The 15691-nt window shown below is 37.1% G+C and overlaps 1 protein-coding gene and 1 long non-coding RNA gene across 4 annotated transcripts in view; one reads left to right on the plus strand and one right to left on the minus strand.

The window, feature by feature from the left end:
- Nucleotides 1-8823, minus strand: part of LOC120539524 — a 32407-nt gene extending 23584 nt beyond the window's left edge. The window contains exon 1 of the long non-coding RNA XR_005635620.1: nt 8753-8823. This is a non-coding gene — a long non-coding RNA (uncharacterized LOC120539524). The remainder of the gene's footprint in view (nt 1-8752) is intronic.
- si:ch211-127i16.2 (probable flavin-containing monoamine oxidase A) overlaps nt 7057-15691 on the plus strand; it is a 123669-nt gene continuing 115034 nt past the window's right edge. For 2 of the 3 annotated variants that reach the window (XM_039769666.1, XM_039769667.1), the window contains exons 1-2: nt 7058-7358; nt 15278-15365. In XM_039769666.1, the coding sequence (XP_039625600.1) occupies nt 7190-7358; nt 15278-15365 (257 nt within the window). In that variant the 5' untranslated portion in view covers nt 7058-7189. Of the gene's footprint in view, nt 7359-15277; nt 15366-15691 lie in introns of all 3 variants that reach the window. The other variant, XM_039769668.1, reaches the window with a different exon arrangement.

The following is a 15691-nucleotide window of genomic DNA, read 5'->3' on the forward strand; positions in this document are numbered from 1 at the left end:
ACATTTTTAAATAGTGAACGGCATGCTAACAATTAATCAAAACAACGTAATCGAGGTGTCGAATTAGAAATAGAATTAAAGTAAAGTGTGCCCTCCAAAGCCATCGATATTTTTTTATTATGTTGATATCAGATTACATCAATGCAATAAATTTTTCCATAATAAAGTTAAATATAATGATGAAGGCTAAATTACATACAGGAGTAGCAACAACTAAGTTATTACAAGATAGCGGGATGCAGATAATAGCATTACAAATTGTTAATGAAGCAGATCAGAATTTTACACGTTTTAATTGCTTTAGTGCGTTTTCCATTTTTAAAGCTATTTCTAGCATATTAATGTCCATACAGAAAGATGTAATAGAGGGTCTAACATTATGAACTTTATACACTTATGAATAGGAAATTTACGATGCAAAGAAACTGCATTTACTGCATCTTCTGACATTTAGTCTTCAACAGAAAAAGCACAATAATTAAACAGTGAGATAATAATAATATTATTACAATAAGATGCTGCAGATGTTCTACCAGATGGTTGTGGCAAGTGCCCTTTTCTACGCGGTGGTGTGCTGGGGAAGCAGCATAAAGAAGAAGGATGTCTCACACCTGTTTTTATATATGTATTTCTATATGCCTGGACAAACTTGTTAAGAAGGCAGGCTCTATTGTAGGAATGAAACTGGACAGTTTGACATCTGTGGCAGAGCGACGCGCACTAAGCAAACTCCTGTCAATCATGAAGAATCCACTGCATCCACTAAACAGTGTCATCTCCAGGCAGAGGAGTAGCTTTAGTGACAGACTTTTGTCACTGTCTTGCTCCACTGACAGACTGAGGAGATACTTTCTCCCCCAAACTTGGAGTAAATGCTAACATTATTCAAAGTTATTGTCTGTTTTTACATGCATTTTTATTACTCTTTAATTAAATATTGTTTTTTGTATCAGTATACTGCTGCTGGATTATGTGAATTTCCCCTTAGGATTAATAAAGTATCTATCTATCTATCTATCTAGATATTGGTTTGTCATTCAAGATAGTACCAGAAGTAAATCTTTATAAAAATTTTAGAATGGGAGCAGAAATAAAAGGATTTGTCTTCATTTGTACAAAAAATACATTTTGGGGATATATTAATGTCAAAATTATGAATTAATTTGTTAATTGGGCACTATTTATTCGTAATTTTTAAATGGATTTCTTTAACTTTATTTAGTAGAAAAAATTCTATGGCACAAAACAGGCAATTTTGAAAATTTATATCCAAAGCCATCAGAGAGAAGTGTGGTATGCGTCTGATGTGGCATAATGGCAGGCTGGGCACTTGCTGTTGTCATGTGTCATAAGCTAATAGAAATACAAACACATACCTTTAACTGAATATAATGGAGAAGGCTTGCTCCTTAAAAATAACATTTCTTATTGCTACAGTTAGAAAAGCAATGCCCTTTTATTGTATTTTTTTTTTTCTTGACCCTACAGGATGCCCGGTGGTAACCAGCCTTCCATGCGGCTGAACAGATGTCAGTGTACCCGAATACTCAGACATAATTGGATGTGGTTTTCTCCTGCTTTTAAGATTCCCAATTCGGGATGATGTGCAGTTCATGTTAGATTTGCTATTTCTACAGGTAAGACTACTGAGGCTTTCAGTTTCAGAAGTGATTTGTGCACAATTCCTGCAAAGCCTGCAAAGTGAAGTAGAAGTGCCCGGTCATGTTATGGGGTAGCAGTTAAAGAAGAAGGATGGAGAGATGTGTGTCATGTTGAAGTAGTGGCTGGCCCTCCTGCCCGGCACTTCTAGAATACTCCAAACCTCTGCTCTAATCTGCTGTGCCTTTGCCAAGTGATCACGAAGTATTGGCCTATTTTTTTTTTTTCTTCTGAAAACCATCTCAGTCTCGTTACACTAGCTGCCTGTCTCACATAGAATTGATTTCAAGGTTCTATTAAATATATAGAAGGCTCTGAATATTTTAGACCCTGCCTGTATTTTGGAGTGTCTGCTCCCAACATTTGTTTTCTCAAACGTTGCTTTGCTTTTAATTCCAAGATCAACCATAAAAACCGGCAGCTTTCTGTACTCATGCAACAAAATCTGGAATACTTTGCCAATAGAGAAGTGCCAGGCTACAAATGCCAAGCATTTCAAAAAACTTCAACAAGCCCACTTTTCTAATTTTGCTTTTTCTTAATTACTTGCATTGATTGTAACCGATTAGAAATGGTACTGTGTACAGTTTGTAAGCTCTGCACTGGGCACTAACTTCTGCTGTTTTTCTCGTTTTCTTTTTCCAGTTAATTGCAGTGGTGCCCCCTGCATCTCCACTGTCTGTTACATCAACTCAAACTGCCTATGATGCCAGAGAGCAACAAAATTCACAAGATGTCCTGAAATGGAATTGGACTGAGACAGCCACAATTATGTATGCTGGGATGTGCAGAGGGGGCTGTGCTGGCTTTGGCTTGGGAACCCCAGAGGTTTATTATCTCCAACATCCTTGAAAGCTGCAAGTTTGTCTTTGTCCCTAGCCATTTGACCATGCAGTGCATTTATTACAAAGGAGAAGGACCCCTCCATTTGCTTCTTATTTACTTTTATAATGCCTTCAATTTTTTTGTAGAGAGCAATTTGAGCTACACTAGTAAGCAAAGGTGATATAGAAATGTTATTACTGAACAAATGTTAAGGGACAGATCAGGAAAAATATCAGTTTAAATAGAACACATTTTTCATGGAATATTGCTGGACTCTTGAGCAGTATCTTGTTCATAAAGCTAAAATAGCATTTTTCCTTTTTTTGACAAATGCAATGATTCACTTTTACTGTGTTCAAAACCTTGGCTAACATTTTTTTTAAATGCTAAGGAAAGAATCTGTAAATATATTTGTGTTTCCTTTCGGTAATAGGTTTTAACACCTCCCCATTGTTGGCCATTTTCATTGTACAGTAATCCCTCGCTATATCACGCTTCGACTTTCGTGGCTTCACTCTATCGTGGATTTTATATGTAAGCATAACTAAATATATAACACGGATTTTTCGCTGCTTCGCGGGTTCTGCGGACAATGTGTCTTTTTACTTCCTGTACATGCTTCCTCAGTTGGTTTGCCCAGTTGATTTCATACAAGGGACGCTATTGGCGGATGGCTGAGAAGCTAACCAATCAGAGCACGCAGTTAAGTTCCTGTGTGCTGAATGCAGTGTTAACCAGGAAGTCTCGTCTCGCTCATTCAGCATCAATGTGTCTCGCTGTGTAAAGAGTTAACTTTTGTGCTCTTTTGTGTTTATCTTTGTGCATAGTCAAGCCCTTCATTATGGCTCCAAAACAATCTGCTCCTGCTTCAGGGGCTGTGCCCAAGCGCCAACAGAAGATGTTAACGATTGCCGAAAAGGAAAACGTTTTGGATTTATTGAAGGAAGGGAAAGCTACACCTCTGTAGGACGCCATTACAGCATCAATGAGGCTACGATTCTTTTTATTTAAAAAGTAGGAAAGGAATATAAAGATCTACAGCCGCAAAGTCCTTTTAACCAGGGTGCAAAATGAGTTGTAAGTGGATGTAATAAGGCAGTAGTCTGGATGGAATTTGCTTTAGGGATTTGGATTGAAGACTGCCAGAAGAAGAACAACGGCAGTGCTACACAATCACCTGAAGAGGCTCCTTTAGAAGGGCTGTAACACTCTCCTTTGTTGTGCAGTAAAATTAAACTCATTGTTATCAGACAAGTCATTGTGTCATTGTTGGTGAATAACCATAATTAAATTTTCTACTTACAATACTTAGTACATGTACGCACATTTACTGTCACCGTACACACATTTACTGTATACTATTTTTCTTGCATTGTACATATTGTGGAGGATGGCCGGCCGTTTATCCCAGCCAATACCCCCAAGCCGCCAGGTAGAGCCCTCCTTGCAGCATGGAGGTCCCCAGAAGACCAGCAGGGCATCATGGACAATGGAGTTTTTATGCACAGCCCTGCTGGATGCCATTGGGGCCACTAGGGGATGCTGCAGGGTGGAGCAATGGATATTTTCCCTACGCCCCGGAAGCACATGTGGACAAGAGGAATGACATGCTTCTAGGGTGAAGAAAAGAACTTGTACCTGACCCGGAAGTGATTGAGAGTCACATGGACTGGGGATTGGGAACACTTCCGGGTCAGGAGATATAAAAGGACTGTGGGAGCTCCCAGACGGCGAGCTGAGCTGGGTGGAAGGGTGGCAACGCGTCTGGGAGCTGGAGGATTGGTTTATTGTTTATTATTAGTGATTTGTATTGTGTATTGTGGAGGAGAGGGTGTTTTTGTACACTGTGGCTGAAGAATAAAGTCAATTTGAGGACTTTTACCTGGTGTTTGGAGTCGTGGACAGGGGTTCAAGGGAGCGAGAGCGCCCCCTATCTACCACAGTATTTATTGCTGGTGGCCTGTTTATCGTAATGGCTGTAACATATGTGATATCGGAGACACTCGATATCTTTAAAATAATATTTAGGTTTTACTGTATATAAACATTGTGTTTACATACATAATTTCAATGAATCTTACCTAAAATCTAAGAGAATACAAAGGGATTATGCTGTATAACTGTGCAGGGAATATTTATAAACAGTGTGGGAGAGTTTATAAAGGGCTTAAAATATATAAAAATAACCATACAAACATATGGTTTCTACTTCGCGGTGTTTCACCTATCGCGGGGGGGTCTGGAACGCAACCCCCGCGATCGAGGAGGGATTACTGTATTTGTGTTCTAGTTAAATGCATTTACCTTTTATACATCTTTATGATTACTGATTTTTCTACTCATATACTGTATACAGTATGTGTGTGTGTATATTTTTTTTCTTTTGAGAAACATTGTTTACAGATCTTTTACTTTTGTTATTTTTAAACATACCATTTACAGTATTTATTCAATAAAAATGTATGAAAAAGTGTATTGTATTTTCTTTTCTTAAAGTTATAAAAATGAACTGTCTCTGTATCAATATGGGTTAATAAAACCATTCACATGAGATGAGTCTGCACACAAACAATGGTTTGTTATGTTGACTAAACTTGTAAGAAAGAATATCACGGCACTCTGTCCACATGGTGTTCATCATAAACTGAACTATTTCATGTTGTTAAATTCTGTTCAGTTACTGGAGAATATTTTATTTTACAGCTGTTAAATTCAGTTCAACTTTATTGTCTTAATAGGTAAGTTTGGTTTCGGGTTACAGAGACACCTTGAAACAACATTAAAAACACATCACTAAGAACAAACATATTACAAATATGAATTATAGCAGTAAGCAACTTACTGTAAAAAGGGAAATTGCAACAATATATCAAAACGGAAAGTGGACTTTAATTTATTACGTGAGTGGAAAAATAAAAACACTACATACTTATTATATAATATGTACACACACAGTACCTGCCAAATAATACAAAGAATACACGTGTTTCGCCCTAATTGGGGCTCATCAGGTGTGCACACCTATGCTTCCCCTTAATGCGATCAAACCTTGGATATCAACATTACGCCAAGAAAGCTGCTTCATTTATTTTGCAGGATGAATAATCTCATTATGGTCAACCAAAGCGAAACTAAAATGAATATACCGTAATGTCAAGTTGTGAATCGGCATGCACAGTTCAGATCGGCCGTGTCGTAAAGTGGATTTTTTTGTTTTTTTCATTAAGCGCATGCGGTGTGTGTCAGCATAGACATATTACAGGTAGACGCCCCATTCACTATGTTGCCCAATCGACACAATACGTCAGCGCGTCCGCCCTACTGCAAGTGGCAAAAGTGCCATTTAAACTAATACAGGTTGACGTGGAAACCGGGTTTTCTGATGAAAAGACAATAACGTTTAAAACAGTATTGTTTACATACAACAGATTTTGTCGAGTTATTTACATGCAAGTATTTATATCCATTTATACACTAATAATGGCAATTATTAAATAATGATAATAATTATTATTGTTTTTATTATTATTATTAAATAATTCCTCCCATGTAAGTAACATTTCTCGGACTGCTTTCTTCCATCTCCAAAACATTTCTAAACTTCGTCCTGCTCTTACGCAACACAGTACTGAAGTATTGGTTAATGCCTGAGTCACCTGACGTATAGGATTACTGTAATGCTATTCTATCTGGCAACCCCCAAAAATGTATCAATCGCTTAAAACATATTCAAAATTCTGCTGCCAGGATAATAACCTGCTGTTCTAAATCCACTGAACATATTACACCTATTCTCTCTCAACATCACTGGCTCCCCGTTAACTACATAATACAATACCATCCATCCATTTTCTAACCCGCTGAATCCAAATACAGGGTCACGGGGGTCTGCTGGAGCCAATCCCACTGAACATTTAAAGCTCTCCACAACCTCACTGATCTCCTCCAGACTTGTACTCCTCTCGCTCACTCAGATCCTCATCTGCAGCTGCAGCTCTACTTTCTGTACCACACAGACTCAGTGCTATGGGAGCTCGAGCGTCTCTCATAGTGCTCCTCAACTCGGGAACTCTCTCCCCTCTCATATACGTTAGCTCGATTCAATAACACATTTTAAAACTGCCCTCAAAACTTCTCTTTTCAAACTAGCATACCAATTGTGAATTTTGCACTGTTACTGCCAGTTATCTTTGCTTGTTTGCTAATTGTTTTTTGATTTATCATCCTCTTGTTTTAATTTTACTAATGTTGTTTAATTTTATTGTAAGGTGACCTTGAGTGCTAAGATTATAAAACGAGACTGTCTAATGGCCATAACCGAAACAATTATTCAGCCCTACCTTTAAAATTGAATCCCCCGGGATCAAATTTAGAGCATACAGCGGTTTGTACAATCCAAAGCAGCACATGCGTGAGAAGGCATCTTTATCCATTACTTCACGCCACAGTAGTGCCACTCGCAATGTGGCGGCGACGTGGACGTACGATGCTGCCGGTCATGCGGCGTCTAGTAATTCTATGTCTATGCTGTGGCTGGCCCGATCAGCGCGCGCGTGCGTATTGAAAGCCTTCATGTCGTAAAGTGTTCAAGCATGCGTCAAACAGATTGGGCAGCACCAATTGTCAGTACTTTCGTTTTGTTTCAGTCAGTTCCCCTTGTCAGCAAGAGATACACCAAAGCTAGGCGTTGCATTAACTGATCAAAATGGGAAGAAAGAGTCAGCGGGCTGCAGCCCTGCAGCTCTCGGTCCCTGCCAATGGCGCTGCGATGTGGGACGTGGTGATCGTTGGAGCGGGTCTGTCGGGTCTCACTGCTGCTTGGGAGCTGCTGAAATCAAGCCCACAACTGCAAGTGCTGGTGCTGGAAGGCAAAGGTTAGCGATAAACCAAATGTTGAGGGTGGATCGGTCTATAAGTAGCTATGTTCTGCATAATAAATGACGTAAAGTAACAATTTAGAAGTAAATGTATGTGGTTTGAAATCTTAACAATTTCTTATATACTGTGCACGTGAAAAAATGCCTCTAAGCATATTATTCACAGTATTACATTTTTTTTTACTGTTAATTAAATGTAACATATACTATTCACAAACCTACTTCTGGATTTCTGGCGTAGAGCCCCTGTCAAGTCAGAAAACAGTGCTGAGCAGTCAATTGGAGGGCCTTAAATGTGTTTTCAATAAATCATTGCATTTTGGAGTTAATACTATATATTCAGGTTAAAACCAGGTATGTTTAAAACAAAATGATTATTTCTAAGCATTCATAGAAATAGCCATTCCTAAACAGTTAACAAAATATCTCAGTTTCTCAAACATATACACTACTGGTAAAAAGTTTAGAACATCTTCGCCTTTCCTGTTTTTCTTCAAATGTAATGAGTTGAAATGCAATGAAAGACCTAAATGTGGAAAAGGTAAGCATTATACTGCCAGAAGTTTAAATTTAAAAGTTTAGCGTTAGAAAAAAATTGAATAAAGGGAAGTTTCGGAATATTACATATAGGTTACAACCCTACAGATGTTCTGCAGCAATTAAAGTAAATTAAGCCTTGCAAGCTGAAGCAAACAAACAATTTGTACAAGTTTCCCAACTTCTGCCAATTACATAAAAGCAAGCAGAGCTGGAACAGCCTCTATTGCTACACTCAGGAAAGTTGCAAATTCCAGTGATAATGACATTAAAACATCATCTAACAAATTAAATGCAACAGAACATTATTACCCTTAGACATGTAGGCCTTTCATTTAGAGAAATTGCAAAAAAATATCAAAGTGTCAGTGAGTACAGTATCCTACACAATTAAAAGGCGATTGGAAACTGGAAGAAACTCTGATAAGAAAAGATCTGGCAGACCCAAATCAGAAGACAAGCTGTTGTGCTGTGAAGCTCCTGTCATGCAGGCTGATGACCCTCTGTCTTCTGATTGGATTGTGAGTCAATAAGCATGAGGGTTACATGATCTTATGCTGTAGGAGGGACATTCCAGGAAGGGAGCAGAAAAGGGACTGGAATGGAATTAATTCATAAGTGGCATTAGTCTGACTTTCATATAATAATAGTAATAAATGTATTTAAAATAAGCGTTTTCATATGTACATTTTGTTTTGTAGTCTCAGAAAACCAATATTTACACCTGCCATTAATAGACAATACATTAAACCTCTATCAACACAAACTAAAAAAATGGAGAAATACAATGTTTAAAAACTCTAATAACCTTACTAGGATAAACCTGTGTGTAAAATACAAGAAAACAGACATACTTGAGTCCTTTTTATCTTCTGTTTGCATTTCATATGCTCTAAAGCAGTGTTTCCCAACCTCGGTCCTGGGGGAACACTGTGGCTGCAGGTTTTTGTTCCAGCTTCTGTTTTTAATTGAACTCCTAAGCTAATTAAGTGAGGTGTTAATTCCCAAGTCTTGTGTTTTGGGAATAATATGGAAATTACAAAACTAAGTTTGGTACAAAAAAAAGTATATATATATATATATATTTGTTAAAATGTACCAAGCAGTTATATGTGAATAATGTATTTTTTACTTTTTAACAGTATTTTCATATTGATTTTAATTCTACTTTTTTAGGTGTTCTAATTGTTTAATTAATCCATTATTTACTAATTAGTGGGTCTGACGCTAAAGTAGTTGCAGCCTTTGATTCTTCAGTGTTGTTTTTCCTGGGCGTTAGCTCTGCTCATTTTTAATTGTCATTAATAAGATACAATGAAAGGGAAAAACTAAACAGAGAAAGGGAAAAATATAATGAAATCAACAAAAGAGAGTGAAGCATTTTAAATCTATAGCCAAAGCAGAAATATATCAAAATGTCTTATAAATGTAAAAATCATGATGCTGTGCTTTTCTGAATGTAGAATAAAAGAAAAATAATGCCACCTAATTAAATGAGATCAGTGTTATCAGGTGTTGTGACTGATTATGAATCTGGTTGGAACAAAAACCTGCAGCCACAGTGTGCCTCCAGGACCGAGGTTGGGAAACACTGCTCTAAAGAATATTAACAAGCTCAAGATGTCTGTGTTGACATCAAACAGAATTAACAAAATGTGCTGCTGAGACTGGTTCATTTATTGCTGAAAGTATGAACATCTGAATGTAAAAATTCAAACCATCTCTCCAGGTAGAACATTTGAATTGTTACTGAGGTGAAATATTGCCATGAGCCATTTTCCAACCAAAAACGATTCCAGACACGCAGTAAATATTTTCAAAATATTTGATAAAAGGAGAGCAAAAAAGTGAGGTGGCTTGTGAAGTTGTCCACCTAAAAAATGCTACCGCTGAGCCCTTCTTAGTTCCAATATCTCTTGTTTTCCATTCCTTTAGCCGTTATACTTCCATCCTACCTCTCCTGCAGATTCAATTTCTTTCTGGTTTGAGATGAATGTAAACATAAATAATGTGGTAACTTCATCCATTTTCTGCTTTTAGACAATTAAGCTCTGCCTCTCCTCCTAGCAATCTACATTTTACTGCAGCCCTAAAAAGGCAATGTCAACATTATCTCTCCTTTGACCTGTTCCTCAAAATGAGCAACACTGTACCATCTTTTCCAATCCTGGACGACATGCTGCTGTTTAGTGGACAGCATGTCTTCCGGTTTTCTTTTTCTAAAGAATTCAAATTTGTATTTAGTTACTTGGCTAGGAGCACTACATTGGAATACTTTTCTAAATTTTTGTTGCCTTTTACCAGGTCACTGAGGTGTCATTTCTTGGGCATCAATCCTTTGTACATGTTCTGCTAATGGTCCATGTTTTCCCACATTAGGATGCTAAAATGTTCTGTCACTTTAAATGCAGGCATCTTTCTCTTGAGAAGGTCCTCTGCTAGCTTTATGCCTACCTTGCCCTATCCTAAGTAGCAGTGTAATTCTGTTTAATGTGCAATTGTAGTAAATTTACAGTAAATACTTTTTATGTCCTTCCAAACCTTGCTAGGGGTTAAGCAGGAATAACATTTTCATTGATAGCATCAAAGATAATCAAGGCAGTATGAAAGCTCAGGATGAAATGATTCTAATTTGTTGATAAAATAACACTGCATTACTACATACTATGATTTGAATGAATTATTTTTAAAACTTGGCATTAACTCTGTTTCATTAAAGTAGTCTGCTGTGGATATGCTCATGTCTGCTAAAATGGCAGAGCACAACGGTGCTTTTGAGAAGCTTCCAAGCTTTTATTTGAAGGAACAGGGAAAGGCAACATTAGAATGTATTCATTTCACTTTAACAATAGTAAAGTGTTCTATTAACAGTACAAATGATAACAAGAACAACAGTTTTAAATGATCATAATCATTATTTTTATAATTTATGGTAATTTTGGCTACTTTATTTTGTAGTTCGTGCTAATATTTCATAGACTAGCTGAACAAACAGTGCATAACCCAGGCATTTACTCCTGTAATTGGGAATTAGTGTTAAAAATACAGCTCTACCTCTTTCCTAGTATACATAAAATTAATTGTACCTTAAAAACTTTTTTGGAAACTTTTCAGGCATTCATTCATCCTTGTATTTTGTAGCATAGTTATTCATTTCAGGGTAGCAAGTAACTGGTATTGCTAAGCACAAAGGGGGACCTAACCCTGGTCGGGGCAAAAGTCCATCTCAGAAGACGCATGCAGAGACTTACACTTGTTTCTATCATAGCTAACAATTCTCTATAATCACTTTATATTGCATTTTGTTGCTACCCTTTAATTTGCTAATAACTCTCAATATAATTATTGTGGAAGTCAGCTTGTGAGAACTGAAGTGTACTTCCAAAAAAAAAAATATAATAAAGTAATGCCAGAAATAACCTAATTAAATTTTAGTGCCAGTAGAGCCTTTTAATGCCATTTCTCTCAAACATGATCAGTTTTAAATATTTAATACCAACTCTCACATGCCCCCACAAAGACAACGAGAATAATTTTCATTTTAGAACAGTAAGACAGTAGACAGAGGGAGTCCACGGCTATGATGAAATTTCCATACTTGGTGGATCATCTGTTTAGTCTAATGTATTTTGTTTAAGTCAGAGTATAAGACTGTTCGAAATTTTAGATCTTGAAGTTGGCTGCATGTAAACACATCATCTGAATTTCCATTTGAAGTTTGCTTTGTATGATGAAATGTGTGCAAGAATTGCCACATCATAAATATGGATTAGGCAATATCTTATATTGTACCAAAGATCAAAGTTTATTTTTTTTTACTGCAAAATGTGGTAGTAGAGTCTGTAAAAAAGGCAATTTACTGTGCAATATATAATATGCATGTCTGTCTAAAAAGGTTTGTTTTTATTCACTGATTAAATATGAGAAGAATCCTTTTCTTTGTTGTCAGTTAAAACCTTTGTGTATTAGGTATTTCACGCTAGATGTAATATTCATTTTGGTATAAGAAGTCCTGCACAGACTATTCTCTGTGTATTTTGCTTTATATACCATACTTACCACTGATTAATGCCAACTAAGCAGAAATCCCTTGGCTGAGCGCTCACAATATGGTATGTGACCACAAGGGGGAGATGCAGCTCCCCAAACCCCAGACACACCCTCACCAACACAAGTCCCAGTTTGAATAAAAGGTTTATTAACACAGGTACCTTGGAAAAAGGCAAATATGACATAGCTTTGTCCTCTTTCACCCAACTCCAACTTTGCCACTTGAAATTGAACGGCTTCTTTTAACTATATTAAGGAGTACTTCCAGTTCTAGGGCATAGCCTGTTGGAAGCGATTCCGGATTGAACAGCAGTCCCTAAAGGTAGGGATTGTGAATTCCAGTAGTTCCTCCTGTTGTCCTCCACTGAACCCAACAGGGCTTCCCTATGGTATTACAGGTCCCAGAATGCCCTGCAGTTGTCCGTGGGGGAATCCAACATAGGAATGGTGCCATTTAGCATACTGGGTGAGAAAATATTCAGGAGTATATTCAGACCTTCCACTGTACTGTCCTCCTAGCTGAATAAGGATTCTTGTTCAATCCTGGCCGGGATGCCAGTCCATGTATGCCGTCCACTACAGTTAGCAAAGCAGTAGACACATTAGGACCGAGAGGTTATTCTCAATTGCATACCTGCTAAACAATCCTATATTCACCTATCCTTAAACTACAAAGGCTTTAACATACGATTGGCGCTTAGTATTAAGACTTGTAAAGATTGTTATATTAACCATATGTTTACATTCTTTGAATAACTCTGTCTCAAATAATATTGTTCATCCACGCACCACTTTTACTAAATGCAAGTTAGATACATCACTGACAGAAACCTAGTTGATTATCTAAACCTTCCGTAAAATGCAATATTTGCCATGGATAATATGTTATTAAGCAGCAATTAAGATCCAGGGTAATATCCCCAAACATTACCAGTTTTATCAATGTAGTGCACCACCATCCTGTCCCGGGATTGTTCTTGTCTCTTCCCAGTGCTTGGTGGGATAGGCTTCAGCTTCCCTACACCCCTACTATGGAAGAGCCAGTTTAGAAAGGAATGGACGAATACTGTTTCTTCTCATGGAGGTGATGTCAAATTTGATTTGAATAAGATATAGAATTGTATGTCTGACAGGCTTGTAATTCACTTATGATAATATTATTTATAAAGCCAGTAATCAAAAGAAATAATGAAAAGCAGCACACATGATTTAGATTATTTTGCCGTATCATTTGCTGTTTTCTCATACAAGTACCCTTTCTTGAAATTTCACACTACTAAATAATGATAATTAAACGCTTTGTAATTATAAAATTAATTGTACATTATCCATGAATATTTATAACATACCAGAAAGCAACCATGCTCGTAGTAATTTAATCTGGAAAGGTTAGTTATAATAGGTTCAAAGGCACCACTAATTATACATTCATTTTCCCTGCTCCACTTGTTTCTTGGTAAGCCTAACACAGACCAGACTTACTGAATCTATCATGTACAACATTCTCATCTTCAGGAATTCTATCAAGTTTTTGTGACAGATTGTTTCCTATGCAAAATGTAGTATATTTTAGCACATTTTTCTGTTTCCTCACCATAATAGTCCCCAATCAAGAACAATGGTGAAGTGGTTATATCATCTATAGCCAATGCTTTCAGTTTTCCAACCATTACAGTTCTGTACACTCATCCTGAAATGGTCAGGATGGCATGATTATATGGTAGTTAGTGCTTCTGCCTCAGGGATCCAGCCTCCTAGGTTCATATGCCATGCCTAATCACAGTCTACATATGTTGAATTTATGTACTGTCATTTCATTTGTGTGGGTTATTTTTCAAGTATTCAATTGTCTCCTACTCACATCTGAAAGACACTGGTGATTCTAAATTGACCCCATATTAGAGTGGGAAAGAGAGGGCCCTGTAATCCACTGGCATCTTCTAGAGGGCTGGTTTCTGTCTTGTGCCCTTGGAGATTGAAGTATATTAAGCTGATCTGAGTATGTTATAATCCCAACAAATGTGGCACAGAATTGCAGTAGTAGTATTGTTGCCTTGTAAATAGGGGACACGCCGATTAGGTGAACTGGTGTTGCTAAATTGTCCCTAGTTTATGTGTGTTTGACCTTTTGATGGACTGGCACCCTGTCTAGTTGTTCCTGCCTTATACCAAATGAGCAATGAGCTCCATTTGTCCAGCGACCCAACCTTGGATAACTGGTTTAAGAAAATGGATGGGTAAATGATCCTAGCACTGCTGATCTTATGAACATACAAAATGTCATGTAATGTAATATCAATTTTAAAACAATACACACCTAAATGCTTTAGGTATATTGTAGATATCAGTGTCCACTTAAATCGAGTGAGGCTGATCTTGAATGTTGGCAGTATCTACATTTGTTTCTCAGCCTGGCCATTGTCTGAGTAGAGTTTATGTGTTCTCTTCATGCTTATGTGGAAATTCTTCAGGTCCCTCAAAGATCTTTATAATAGGTTAATTAGAGACACTGTACTGGCCTGATATAAATGAATGTGGACATTGGAGGGATATTCCTAGATTGTCTGACAACGTAGCATTTGTTCCAGCTTTCTGCCCAGTTCTGTCAGAAAATATGCTGGCACGCAGCGACTTTATAATGAAAGGCAGGTTTAGAAAATTAATGGAGGGATGGATGATTTTGAATTCTCATCTTCTTGGTAGGATATAGTACAGAAATTCACAATTGTATGTTCAGAAATGATCTAATGAAACTTAAGTCAAATGATCATGAGACATATGAATTAAATGTTCCTGTTTGGAATAGAAAATCTTGTACTGAACAATTTACTTAATAGAAAGTAAATATTAGAGAGCAGGAAATTTTGGGTGTCTGTCAACCTGCAATAGCTTCCTCTATGCAGGACTAATGAAAATTTATGGCATATGAAGTGATTTGTTAGTGTAGTGTGGAGAAAATGTAAAAGATAAAGCAAAAAGCAATTAATTAATTTTCTGAACATTCAGGTTATTAAAGGAAAAAAAAATTAAAAAGACGTGAAATAAAGTTGGAACTAGAAAAATATTAATCTCAGAATTGTGAGATCATTAAGTGAAAATAATGTGTTTCATCTCTGATAATTGTACTTTTTTTTTCTTAAATTAAGTTTACATATTACATATTAACTTTTTGGAGTTATTCATTATGTAGTGCACCCCATATCACTTGGCTTCATTAAAAGCATTATTTATTGTGTTTTACTCCATAATAGCATTTTGTATGAAAAGAAACTTTCCCACTTCCTCATTTTCCATGGTTTTTATTGTAAAATTGCTTTTTTTTATTTCAGGTCGAGTGGGTGGACGAACACAAACCGTAATGTTACCCTGTACCAATGGGATGGATATGTGGGATCTTGGTGGACAGTGGGTGGGAAGGTAAAACAAACACCATTTTTGCTTTCATTGTATAGACATGGTAAATAAACATTTTGCTAATACTTAAATTCTCGTGGGCAGCATGGCGGTGCAATGGTTAGACTTCTGCCTCACAACAAGGGAACTAGGAATTAAGTCCCATGCACTCCCGGTGAGGAGTTTGCAGATTCTTGCTGTGTCTGTATGAGTTCCTTTCCTTTCAAAATGTGCAATTTAGGTGGATTGGTGATCATAAATTAGCCACTGATATATACAGTATGTGTGTGTGTGTGTTAACCCGACAATGTGCTGGTGCCCTGTCCTGCCTTGCTCACAGTGCTTGCTGG

Source organism: Polypterus senegalus, chromosome 11 (genome assembly GCF_016835505.1).
Source record: "Polypterus senegalus isolate Bchr_013 chromosome 11, ASM1683550v1, whole genome shotgun sequence".
Taxonomy (NCBI): domain Eukaryota; kingdom Metazoa; phylum Chordata; class Cladistia; order Polypteriformes; family Polypteridae; genus Polypterus; species Polypterus senegalus.